Source organism: Leuciscus leuciscus (assembly GCF_965113295.1).
Source record: "Leuciscus leuciscus genome assembly, chromosome: 3".
Lineage (NCBI taxonomy): Eukaryota > Metazoa > Chordata > Actinopteri > Cypriniformes > Leuciscidae > Leuciscus > Leuciscus leuciscus.
The window spans coordinates 1,319,344-1,331,909 of NC_138727.1; the positions used below are offsets into that span (position 1 = coordinate 1,319,344).

Below are 12,566 nucleotides of genomic sequence, written 5' to 3' on the forward strand. Positions count from 1 at the left end.
CTTCTGCTGCATTTATTAATATTAATATTAATCTCAACACACTGAATCTGTTCAGATTATGTAATGCACTATGAACAAACATTAACAAAGCTTAATAAATGTTAATAAATAAGGTCATTGTTAGTTCGTGTAACTCATGTTAACAAGTGAGACCTAATTGTAAAGTGTTAATAAAAAATATAAAAAATTATAATGTAATAAAAATAATGTAATTATGTAAAAAATACATGTAAAAATTTAAATAATGTAAAAATAATGTAATAAATATAAATATATATAATTTTTTTAAACATGGTAACAATTTATAATAATGTTAATAATGTAAGTAATATAATAACCATTAATAATAACTGTAGATATTGTATATGCAGGATGAAAAAAAAAAAATTATGTAATTTTTACAAAGATTTTTTTTTTATATTATTCATAATAATTCCCCCTTTTTTCCCTCCAAAATGTCAAAACTTCAGCACTAAAAATAAAGCTCTTGAAATTTTTTACAAAGTACCAGTTTCTCCTCTAACTACATGTTCTTTCATGAATTGACTCATTCACGCACTTGGGACTTTTATTTATGCAAATCCTCATGATTTCTCCAGATGTTACTGGTTCTCTGTGGGGAATATTGAATAGAATTATTGGAAAGAAAATGGATTTTTATTATTATTTCTGAATTCTGAATGATTTATTTCTCTTCATCCAGCCTCAGGATTTCAAACACACTCAGTCGTTCATGCTGTGATGGGGTGTGTGTGTGTGTGTGTGTGTGTGTCGGCGACGCTGGAGACGACATGAAGAAACTCCCTCTCTCTCTCTCTCTCTCTCTGTATCTGTCTATGTCTCTCTCTCTCTCTCTCTCTCTCTCTGTATCTGTCTATCTCTCTCTCTCTCTGGACACCGCAGCTGATCTGAGAGCAGTCGTCGTGTGCTTCTCTCCACACGTTGAGCTAGAGCGCCCCCTGCTGGCCGTGTGTGTGTGACCCAGAGGAATGGCGTTTAACCTGCGGCCTTTACACGAGCGACACTGATGACCTTTGACACGCCGTGCCTTTCATTTCAACACAATCTTTATCTAACGAGTGTGAGGATGTAAATCATGCGATGGCTGAACTGTTGTATATTTGATCTGTATTCTTGTTTTTTTTTTAAATAAAAATAATCTGCATTTTTTGTCTGAATTGGAACATTTATTATTTCGCCGACGCATTTAATAATTCATCGTGAGAAATGATGAGTTTCCAAATCATTCAGAGAACAATATTAATCAACATTAATGCTTCAGTTAACATGAAATACCAATGAACAGTGTTTATTAATGGTTATTTTACCACTTACTAATGTTTCAAAATCAAAAGTTGTGTTTACATTTGTTGAAATTAGGATTAAAATATTCGTCCTCATGTTGTTCCAAACCCTTATGAAATTAATTATATTATTTAACTATATTAGTTAACATGAACTGACAATTAACAGTAATTTGCAGAATTGATTAATATCGTTTAGAATTTTTTATTTCAAAAATTAAAAGTTGTATTGTTTACATTTGAGTTTAGCATTAAAGTTTGTTCAACCTCAAATTAATTTTGTCATTAATTCACACTCAAATCCATATGAAGATAATTTTTAATATGCTCATAATTTTCCATCTAAAGTCTCCCTAATGAACTCTTTCCCTGAAAGAACTGAAATAAAACTTAAGCTTTAAACTGTAGAACTAACAGCACATAAAGAAAGTTTGTAGACACACATATATTATATAAACACATGCAGTAAATGGGGATGATCAGTTTTTCTCTGTTAGTTTAGTTTTGAATGTTTATGTTTGACTTTTCTCAGTTTTGTGTGGAAAATGAACCTTTTGTGGAAAAAAGAAAATGCGAGCAAGACTTAAAAACAGTCACATGATTAATGTCCTGATCGGCTTCAGAGGCATTCTGGGAGAATTGTTTTTTTTTATTTTTATTTATTATACCTTTATTTAACCAGGTTAATCGGTTGAGAACAGGTTCTCATTTGCAACCGCGACCTGTTTAATAAGGTTATTGTAGTATCATTGATTGATAATTTATTTTATTTGAGTTATTTTACTACTAAAACTTAAACTAAACAAAAGTGAGATGATTTCACAGCAACTAGATGAAATAAAACACCTTTTAAAGAAAAAATTATCATTTTGGTTCAGGTAACATTTGTTTGGATCAATGGTTTTTTGGGTTTTGTTTTTTTAGGTAAAAAAATGTAAAAAAAAAATGTTGGGGTAATTTTTTTTAACTTTTTTATTTTGGTCAAAAATTGTTAATGATAATCCTGTTGTTAATTTAAACTATACATTTTTTCAGGCAATGAAATATAATTTCAATTATAAAATTATTTTTTGTTTTTATTTAGTTTTAGATAAACTTAAAAAAAATTTAATAAAATTACTAATACTGATTTTTTTTTTTATCTATATAGAAACACTTAAAAGCACATAAAGGTTTGTACACACACACACACACACACACACACACACACACACAGATTTGATGAATCGGGTTGACGGCACTAACATCAGTAAATACTCCTCAACCTTTCTCCTTTAGTTCAGGTTTTGAATGTTTACGTTTGACTCGTTTCTGTGTAAAATCTATATTTTTGTGTAAAAAAAGAAAATGCAAGCAAGATTTAAACGATAATGATAACGATAATAATCCTGTTGTTACTAAAAATAGTAAAAATCGTTTTCAGGGAATGAAATACAGTTGAAATATAGTAGTGAATTATAAAATAATTTTTAGTTAATTAGTTTTAGATAAACTTAAAAAATTTTTTACTAAAACTAAAATAAAAGTAAAGCTATATAGAAATACTTTAAAGTTTGTAGACAGACATATATTACATAAACAGACACGATTAATCCATTTGACGGAACAAAAATCAGTAAATACCTTTCTCTCTGTTAGTTTAGGTTTGAATGTTTACGTTTGACTCTTTCCTCAGTTTAATGTGTAAAATTGAACTTTTTGTGGGAAAAAGAAAACGCAAGCAAGACTTAAAAACAGTAATGTTTAATATCCAGAGGCATTCTGGGAGAAAGTGTGTCTGTGAGTCTCGGTTTAACCCTCGCTAGTGAACGCATGCTAGTGAACAAACAGCGAGTCTGAGTGTCTGATGGAATGAAACAGAAGCAGCGAGAGTCTGACACACACACACACACACACACACACACACACACACACACACACACACACACACACACACACACACACACACACACACACACACACACACTGAAACACCGCACAGACAGACTCGACGATCACATCAATCCCTGAGGATGAATCTCTGGTTTCTTGTCAGTAGTTTATGGAAACTAAAGCCTCGATCACAGAGTTCGGCCGCGGGACATCAGCTGGATTCCTGGAATAATCATGTAGAAGCGTCTGGTGTGCTGGACCGTCTTCATCTGCTCTTCTGGACCGTCTTCATCTGGTGTGTGTGTGTTGGACAGTCTTCATCTGGTGTGTGTGTGTTGGACAGTCTTCATCTGCTCTTCAGGACGTCTCGTCACCTTTACTGAAGCGTAGGATAGAGAGCCTCTCTCGCCCGGCCTGACGGCTCACACACACGTGTCCGTTCAGCCCAGCTTTACCCAGCAGACACACAATCTCCTCTAGAACACACACACAACACCAGTTCAGATCACACACACACACACACACATGTACACTGCAACTCGAGTGATTTCTAGCGGCATCTAGTGGTGAGGTTGTGAACTGCACCCGACAGATATCAAGAGAGTAGTAACCTAATATTGAAGCTTGCTGGTTTAATTAATTACAGTGAAGTTATCGCCTCATTGCTGGGAAATATAAAGTACGTTTCAGCAGTAAAGCGGTTTTATTTATAAAAGTCACGGGCAGAGATTGAAAACCAGCTCCTGAATGTTTCTTTTCTTTACAGAGATAAATATAAAGTTCCCACCTCCTCATAAAGCTGAGCGAGCGCACACGCACACACACACACACACACACACACACACGCCTCGTAACACAACATTAAAAAGCTCTTTGTGAGTAAACGTGTCGTCCTCGCCTTGCAGCGGCTTGAACTCATGATGTGTGTGTTCAGACGGAGGTCAGGTGTCGGATATGGATGTGTATTAAAACCACATTTGGAAGCGGCTCAGATCGGAATTTTGTGTTTACACGTGTGCAACAAATTCCCATATGTGTCAGATGTGAGCAGAAGATCGGATGTTTTGTGCTGGTGTAAACGCAGCCACTGAGTGTGAAGCTACTGCTGTGAGTCTGAACATCACACACACACACACACCTGGATCATTATCCGGCACGGTCACCAGGTAAAACAGCCCATGGTCTGACAGCAACTGTGGGATCATGGGAAAGAATCGGTCCATCACTTCTCTGCCGCGTCTCCCACCGGCCCACGACGCCTCTATCCCACGACCGCCCACCTGTGCAGAACACACACACACACACACACACACACTCATCATAGGCCCCGCCCACTGGCGTTCAGTCTCTAAAAGTCCCCCTGTGTGGTGTTTTTAATATGCTTTAAGACAAACCATGTGTAAGTTCATAAGTCGACACCATTGCTGAGTATTTCCTCCTTAAAACTGCAGAGAACCAAAGACAGTCTCAAACACACGCTTTGAAATCGCTGGTGTTTCTGACGTCACAAACTACCTTGTAACCAATCAGATCAACGTGTGATCGTCAGCCAGTGGATCTCTGAGCTGAGTGAGTGAGTGGAGGCGGGGCTCATTTGCATATTCATAGAGCCACGCATACTAAATGAGGCAAGGGTGTCGAGTTACATTCAAGATATTTTAAGACATGAAAACATTTTTTCAAGGAAAAAACTTTTAAATATATAATTTTGGTGAGTTTTAAGGGATATAAATGAATGACTACAGTGGGGACTTTAATGTTTTTAGATTTCATATCATCTCTGAATAATCCTACAAATACATCAAAACAGCACAAACAGGAGGAAAGCCCCCAAACATCAGGTATGCTGGTCATTCATTCTCATTCATTGGATTTCAGAGTCTCAGTATCTGATCACATGACTTCACACACACTGGTTTACCTCTTCTGATGGTGTGACGACATACGGCGGATTGAAAACAAGCACGTCCACTTTTCCCAGCAACCTCGGCAAGAGACACTCGACCTGTGAGACACGACAGAACTCCTGAAACACCGGAACAAACATGATAAACACAAGAGCAGCAGACAGACATAAAGCAGCCGCTGTTAGAACATCAGCATCTGTGATGAGGAGGCGGGGCTTCACTGTTCTGCTGTGGATGATTGACAGCTGAGGAGGCGGGGCTTCACTGTTGATTCGGGTGGCTATATTAAGCGTTGAACACTTGTGATTATATTCATATCAGATGAAAAAGTATTATTAGGTGTATAAGTTTTATCTTAGTATCATTGATTATATAATTATAGTTTTTGTTAGTTTTTTTAATTTAGGTTTCATTTCTATATTTGCTGTTTTTAGTATTTTTTCATTTTGTCATTTAAAAAAAAAATTATGTCAATATAGTTTTATTCATTTTTATTTATTTCGTTTTAGTACTTCAATTTAAACTAAACGAAAAACTTGCTGAAATAAAATACGATTTTATTTTATTTTATTTCAGTTAACGTTTATTTTGTTTCAAGTAATGACATTTTTTTATATGGTTTTATGGTAAAAATAATGAAATTGAAATAAATGTTTAAGTTGAAGTACTAAAATTACTCAAACAAAAATGTAAATAAAAGTTAATTAAAGCTATATATAAATACTAATTAAATAGATATTAAAGGGATAGTTCACCCAAAAATGAAAATTCTGTCAGTAATTACTCTCCCTCATGTTGTTCCTCATTTATTTCCTTCTCTCTGGGCCTCGAGTGAGTTTACGTAGTGTTTTAGCGCAGCGCGTCTGTGTTGTACATCACATGTAGGCTCACTATTGGCCGACGCTGGTCATGTGTGTGATACGTGTGTACAACACAGACGCGCTGCGCTAAAACACTACATAAACTCACTCGAGGCCCAGAGAGAAGGAAATAAATAGTGGAATAAAGTCGTTATTTTAGTTTTTTTTTGCGCACAAAAAGTATTCTCGTCGCTTTATAAACTTAAGATTGAGCCACTGGAGTCACTTGGACTATATTAACGATGTCTTTAATGCATTTTCTGGGCCAGCAGAAATAATTTCTATAGTGTCTTAGAAGCCTATGGAGTAGTGATCCAGCTCTCAGATTTAATAAAAAATATCTTAATTTGTGTTCCGAAGATGAACGAAGGTCTTACGGGGTTGAACAACGGGAGGGAGAGTAATTACTGACAGAATTTTCAGTTTTGGGTGAACTATCCCTTTAATAAACATTTATTAAAAATTACTATATTACTAAAAATAAAAGACAAAAAAATATACATGGGGACATGCGCATAAACTACGAAGGAAACATATTTACTGAATAAATCCATCAATAAACTCATGTTGCCTCAGCGTCGGCTGTGATTGGATAACTGAAGTAACCAGTGGACCAATGGCGTCGCAGCATCTCTAATGTCGGTTTGGTGTTTCTGAAAGTCGAAGTGTGTGATCAGAATGATTTGGTGTAATTCCCTCCAGAAGCGTCTCACACACACGAGTGTGTTCCCGAACACCAGCATCCGAACGCCAGAGAACATGACAGCGTTTACTGTGTTTCGTCTGAAGCTCGAGACACACTCGTTTATGATGGAGGGAGAAAGAGAAAGATTGCAGAAACTTACAGTTTTATTACTGATATTCTGCACCAGGAAGTGATGATTTTGTTCTCTTGAACACATGAGATGGAAACACTGCTTTATTCACAAATGATTTATGCAATATTCCAATTTTGCACATAAGTTAAAATCTCAACTTTGAATGGAAACACAGATAATGAAGCAGATTTTCCATCAGTTCTGATTACTGGATTTTTTATTTTATTATTTATTGCGTTTTTCCTTGCTGCATATAATTAATGACTAAATACAAGGATTTTTACATTTACATCAGCATTGAGTCTATATTTAAGAGATGTTATGTTGTGCCATTATTCTGCCATATTCCAACAGTGCTCGAGTTGAACTCTTGTATCTCACCAGGTCTGTGACGACGGGCTGCAGACGGAGGTTGTTGAGCTGAGACGTCTGGAGTGTGCAGAGAGCAGCCGCCGGGTTCACATCAGTGCAACTGCACAACACACAACACAACACAACACAAGACAACACAAGACAACACAAGACAAGACAAGACAAGACAAGACAAGACAAGACAAGACAAGACAAGACAAGACAAGACAAGACAAGACAAGACAAGACAAGACAACACAACACAACACAACACAACACAGCTTTATTCCTACTGCGCTTTATACAGTACAGATCTTTCAAAGCAGGAAAATAACAGAATCAATGATCAGATCAAGTCAGTTTAGTGACTGACTCACTCACTCACTCACTCACTCACTCACTCACTCACTCACTCACTCACTCACTCACTCACTCACTCACTCACTCACTCACTATCCTCTCTCTCACTCACTCTGTCACACTCACTCACTCACTCACTCATTGTCACACTCACTCACTCACTGTCACACTCACTCACTCACTCACTGTCACACTCACTCACTCACTCACTCACTGTCACACTCACTCACTCACTCACTGTCACACTCACTCACTCACTCAATGTCACACTCACTCACTCACTCACTCACTCACTCACTCACTCACTCACTCACTCACTCACTCACTCACTCACTCACTCACTCACTCAATGTCACACTCACTCACTGTCTCACTCACTGTCTCACTCACTCACTCACTGACTGTCACACTCACTCACTGTCACACTCACTCACTCACTCACTATCCTCACTCACTCACTCACTCACTCACTCACTGTCTCACTCACTCACTCACTCACTCACTCACTCACTCACTGTCACACTCACTCACTGTCACACTCACTCACTGTCACACTCACTCACTGTCACACTCACTCACTGTCACACTCACTCACTGTCACACTCACACTCACTCACTCACTGTCACACTCACTCACTGTCACACTCACACTCACTCACTCACTGTCACACTCTCTCACTCACTCACTCACTCACTCACTCACTCACTGTCACACTCACTCACGCACTCACTCACTCACTGACTGACTGTCACACTCACTCACTGTCACACTCACTCACTCACTCACTCCCTCACTAACTCACTCACTCACTCACTGTCACACTCACTCACTCACACTCACTCACTGTCACACTCACTCACTCACTGTCACACTCACTCACTCACTGTCTCACTCACTCACGCACTCACTCACACACTCACTCACTCACTGTCTCACTCACTCACGCACTCACTCACTCACTCACTCACTCACTCACTCACTCACTCACTCACTCACTCACTCACTCACTCACTCACTCACTCACTCACTCACTCACTCACTCACTGTCTCACTCACTCACGCACTCACTCACTCACTCACTGACGGAAAGTCACTTATTTCTGCAACCCGTGACGTGTGTTCTCCTTCACTCACAGATAGAGCGCGTCAGAGCCGATCACAGACGCCAGGAAGGCCGATACGACACCGGATCCGCTGCCCACCTCCACACACACACACGCTCTGAAAACACACACACATCAGTGGATCAGAACGGCTCAGAGGCGTCTTGAGGAGTGAAGTCACATGGCAATCTAAAGTGTTAATAAACGGCTGGTCGGGCGTCTGACTGCACACTGACCCATCAAAAGCGTGCGTTTGTGGATTTGCAGTACAGTAGAGTTTCTCTCTCTCAAAACCAGACAGTCTCATATCTCATAACTCAGTCTCATGTCTCATAACTCAGACAGTCTCATTTCTCATAACTCAGACAGTCTCATTTCTCATAACTCAGACAGTCTCATTTCTCATAACTCAGACAGTCTCATATCTCATAACTCAGACAGTCTCATGTCTCATAACTCAGACAGTCTCATATCTCATAACTCAGTCTCAGGTCTCATAACTCAGACAGTCTCAGGTCTCATAACTCAGACAGTCTCATGTCTCATAACTCAGACAGTTTCTTCTGATAACAGATCACAGTAAATTGTAATGTGGACTCATGCATTTTCTGTAAAGCTGCTTTGAAATTATGTGTATTGTGAAAAGCGCTAAATCACCCGCTTCCCTTCAGCCGCTCAGCGTCGTTCTCCAGCGCGTCCATCAGGAGGAAGGAGTCCTCGGCCGGCTCGTACACGTCCGAGAACGAGGAGCCGGGAGCGAACAGGGGCGTCGGGAACATCAGCGTCTGACCGGGACAATAAGAGTTATTAACACTCATCCTTTCCTCGGGTCATAAAAAAAACAAAAAAAAACGCAAATGCTTCTGGAACAAGAACAAATGTAGGCGGGGCTTGATTGGGTCTGTGGGGAATTGATTGGATGGTTGTGGTTTGCTATTGGCTGATCTCATGTGAGTGACAGGTTACAGCCCCACCCTCGTCATCAGAGGAGAGAAGAGATGCTGCAAGAGGAACTGATTCTGATTCAGGAAAATGAATTTAACACAATAATAAACTGCAATACTCCATATAAAATATCACTTGTCAATTTCAGGCTGACTTTAACGGCTTCTCGTCCATAAACACGTCCAGTTCTGCTCATTGGGTGGCCACACGTTTCTAAACAGATTTTACACGCCTCACGCTGCCAAACCAAACCGTCCTCAATCTGGTTTTAAGTGTTGTTTCACACGCAAACGGCTTGATTGTGGGTTTTATGGTTGTATTTTCTGAGCGTTGGCAGGTCGCAGCGCTCGATGGTGTGAACGTTAAAAGCCCAGAGCGTCTGAAAGATTAAGAGAAGAGAAGTTTACAATGTCTTAATGAAGTCTATAAATCCTGCAGCATCCGTCTGAACGACACGTGAGCTTCAGTTCAACTCCGTCTCCACTCAAATAAAGCTGATGATGCCAAACATCTGGAGGATCCCTGTGCTTTACACACGTTACACGGCCACATACTGTGGTAAAACCGTGGTACTTTGATATCTATCTATCTATCATTATTACTATAGTGAGTAAACACACACACACATACATACACAAAAACTCACACTATCTCTCTCTCTCTCTCTCACACACACACACACACACACACACACACACACACACACACACACACACACACACACACATTCTCTCTCTCTCTCTCTCTCTCTCTCTCTCACTCACTCACTCACTCACTCACACACACACACACACACACTCTCTCTCTCTCACTCACTCACACATACACACACACTCTCTCTCTCACACACAATCTCTCTCTCTCTCTCTCTCTCTCTCTCACTCACACACACACACACTCTCAGTCTCTCTCTCTCAAACACACATACACACACACTCTCTCTCTCTCGCTCTCTCACTCACTCACTCACTCACACACACTCTCTCTCTCTCTCTCTCTCTCTCACACACACACACACACACACACACACACACACACACACACACACACACACACACACACACACACACACACACACACACACACACACAGGTTTGTTAATACTGTAACCATTCAGTTTTCGAAATACTACGGTATTACCGTCTTTTGGTAAAGGGGTCTCTACACACACTCGTAAGCGTTATGGTTAATATTTTAAACTCATTCTTCTTTTTGATATTGAAATACATTATAAACTTTACATTATTTATGATAATGAAAGTGTTTCTTACCCTGTCTGCAGCAAGCGCATGATTTTCAAACACAACAGCGCGTGGTGTATCGCACTTCCGGGTGCTGCTTTCACAGGTGCATTTTGGGAGTTGTAGTTTTTCTTAAATATTGGCGTCGTATTCACTGACCTTGGTATATTCTGTATGTGAATCATAACTGATGTTATGAATATAACTGTTTGTAAATCTCAAATCAAATCATCTGACAAAACCGTTTATCTCAAATTTTCTTTTCTAATCCCTGATGAATATATCAGGAAATATATAGCCTACTTTCTTTTATGTTGTCCATGCAAACGTGAGCCGCTCCATATGGCCCTGGTTAGAGCTTCCACGTGCTGTTTTACCGATTAACAACACTGTAAACTCTCAATTATAGATACAAGAGAGACTTATAAAAGACAAGCAATAAAACATGTAATTTCTGTGCGCAGAGAGTGATAAACAACTTGTATTAATTTAGACTGAATCTGCAGAAAGTGCCAGAGCTTTACAGGGGCCTGAGGAGGAGCTGTCAATCACATCATCCGTCCAATGGGGTGACAGTGTGGCTCTAATAAGAAGGTCAGCGACCTTTGACCTCATAATGGAAAATTGATTTTTGAATTTAGAGAATCTGTTCTGTCCTCCAAGATTATTTTAGTGGGGGAAAAACCACAACTTTTATTAAACTTTTCAATGGTCTGTACGTATATACATATATTCATATGAATATATAATATGTCCAAAGATACGAGGAGAAATGAGTGTTTTAGACTCTCAATAGAGGGCAGCATTGATCTATGTGTCGTTTCTGTTCAGTTTTTTCCACCAAGTTGAGGTTTTGAAAGCACTGAAACATGCCAGTATCAGCTGATATGACTTTTATCTTCATTCTGGATCATACTGTTCAATTAAATAATCTGAAGTGCATAAATACATACAGGTAAATCCAGTCATAAGAGAAATATAGTGCTTTAAATCAACAGCATATAAACCGCTTCAGATGCTCCTCTTCATCCACGGCTTCAGCTCCAGGTGTTTAACAAACTCAGATCCAGCGTTCATACCTGACAGAGACTAAAGCTGTGTTTCTCCACAGGTGGGGCTCGATCCAAACCAAACCTCACGGACTGCTGGGAAAAACTACGCCAAGATCCGGAAAATCATGCAACACTCTCAGAAAAAAAGGTACAAAAGCTGTCACTGGAGTGACACCCTTTCAAAAGTTACACCTTTGTACCTTTTTTATCCCATAAAAAGTGCATTATGGGACAAGTTAGTAAATTCTGAACGCTTTTGTCCTTTTTTATCCCATAAAAAGTGCATTATGGGACATGTTATTAAATTCTGAACGCTTTTGTCCTTTTTTATCCCATAAAAAGTGCATTATGGGATATATTAGTACCATCTGAAAGCTTTTGTACCTTTTTTATCCCTTAAAAAGTGCATTATGAGACATATTAGGACCTTCTGAAAGCTTTTGTACCTTTTTTATCCCTTAAAAAGTGCATTATGGGACATATTAGGACCTTCTGAAAGCTTTTGTACCTTTTTTATCCCTTAAAAAGTGCATTATGGGACATTTTAGGACCTTATAAATGCTTTTGTACCTTTTTATCCCTTAAAAAGTGCTTTAGGGACATGTTAGTACCTTCTAAACGCTTTTGTACCTTTTTTCTGGGAGTGAAAACTACAACATCAACTTTTACGAGGAGAAAACGCTTGTATAAAACGATGTATAAATAACGGTTTTGAACAAACGTCTTGAGAACATTATTAAAGACTAGAAAAC

At 38.9% G+C, this 12,566-nt stretch overlaps 2 protein-coding genes across 4 annotated transcripts in view; one reads left to right on the forward strand and one right to left on the reverse strand.

Annotated features, from left to right (window-relative positions):
* The window catches only part of jam2a (junctional adhesion molecule 2a), a 22,722-nt gene extending 21,552 nt beyond the window's left edge, over positions 1-1,170 (forward strand). For both annotated transcript variants that reach the window (XM_082163927.1, XM_082163928.1), the window contains one exon: positions 704-1,170. In XM_082163927.1, the coding sequence (XP_082020053.1) occupies positions 704-742 (39 nt within the window). In that variant the 3' untranslated portion in view covers positions 743-1,170. The remainder of the gene's footprint in view (positions 1-703) is intronic.
* Positions 1,171-3,031: 1,861 nt separating this feature from the next.
* hemk2 (HemK methyltransferase 2, ETF1 glutamine and histone H4 lysine) lies at positions 3,032-10,883 on the reverse strand. 2 transcript variants are annotated; one of them, XM_082163953.1, is made up of 7 exons: positions 10,793-10,883; positions 9,234-9,361; positions 8,608-8,694; positions 7,143-7,233; positions 5,098-5,181; positions 4,315-4,456; positions 3,032-3,652 (listed from the first exon to the last, which is right to left on the reverse strand). In XM_082163953.1, the coding sequence occupies exons 2-7, from the start codon at positions 9,353-9,355 to the stop codon at positions 3,534-3,536; spliced, it is 645 nt and encodes a 214-aa protein (XP_082020079.1). In that variant the 5' UTR covers positions 9,356-9,361; positions 10,793-10,883; the 3' UTR covers positions 3,032-3,533. The 2 variants fall into 2 exon arrangements, with proteins under 2 accessions (XP_082020079.1, XP_082020080.1); XM_082163954.1 differs by having other exon boundaries at positions 5,098-5,202; positions 10,793-10,864.
* Positions 10,884-12,566: the final 1,683 nt, after the last annotated feature.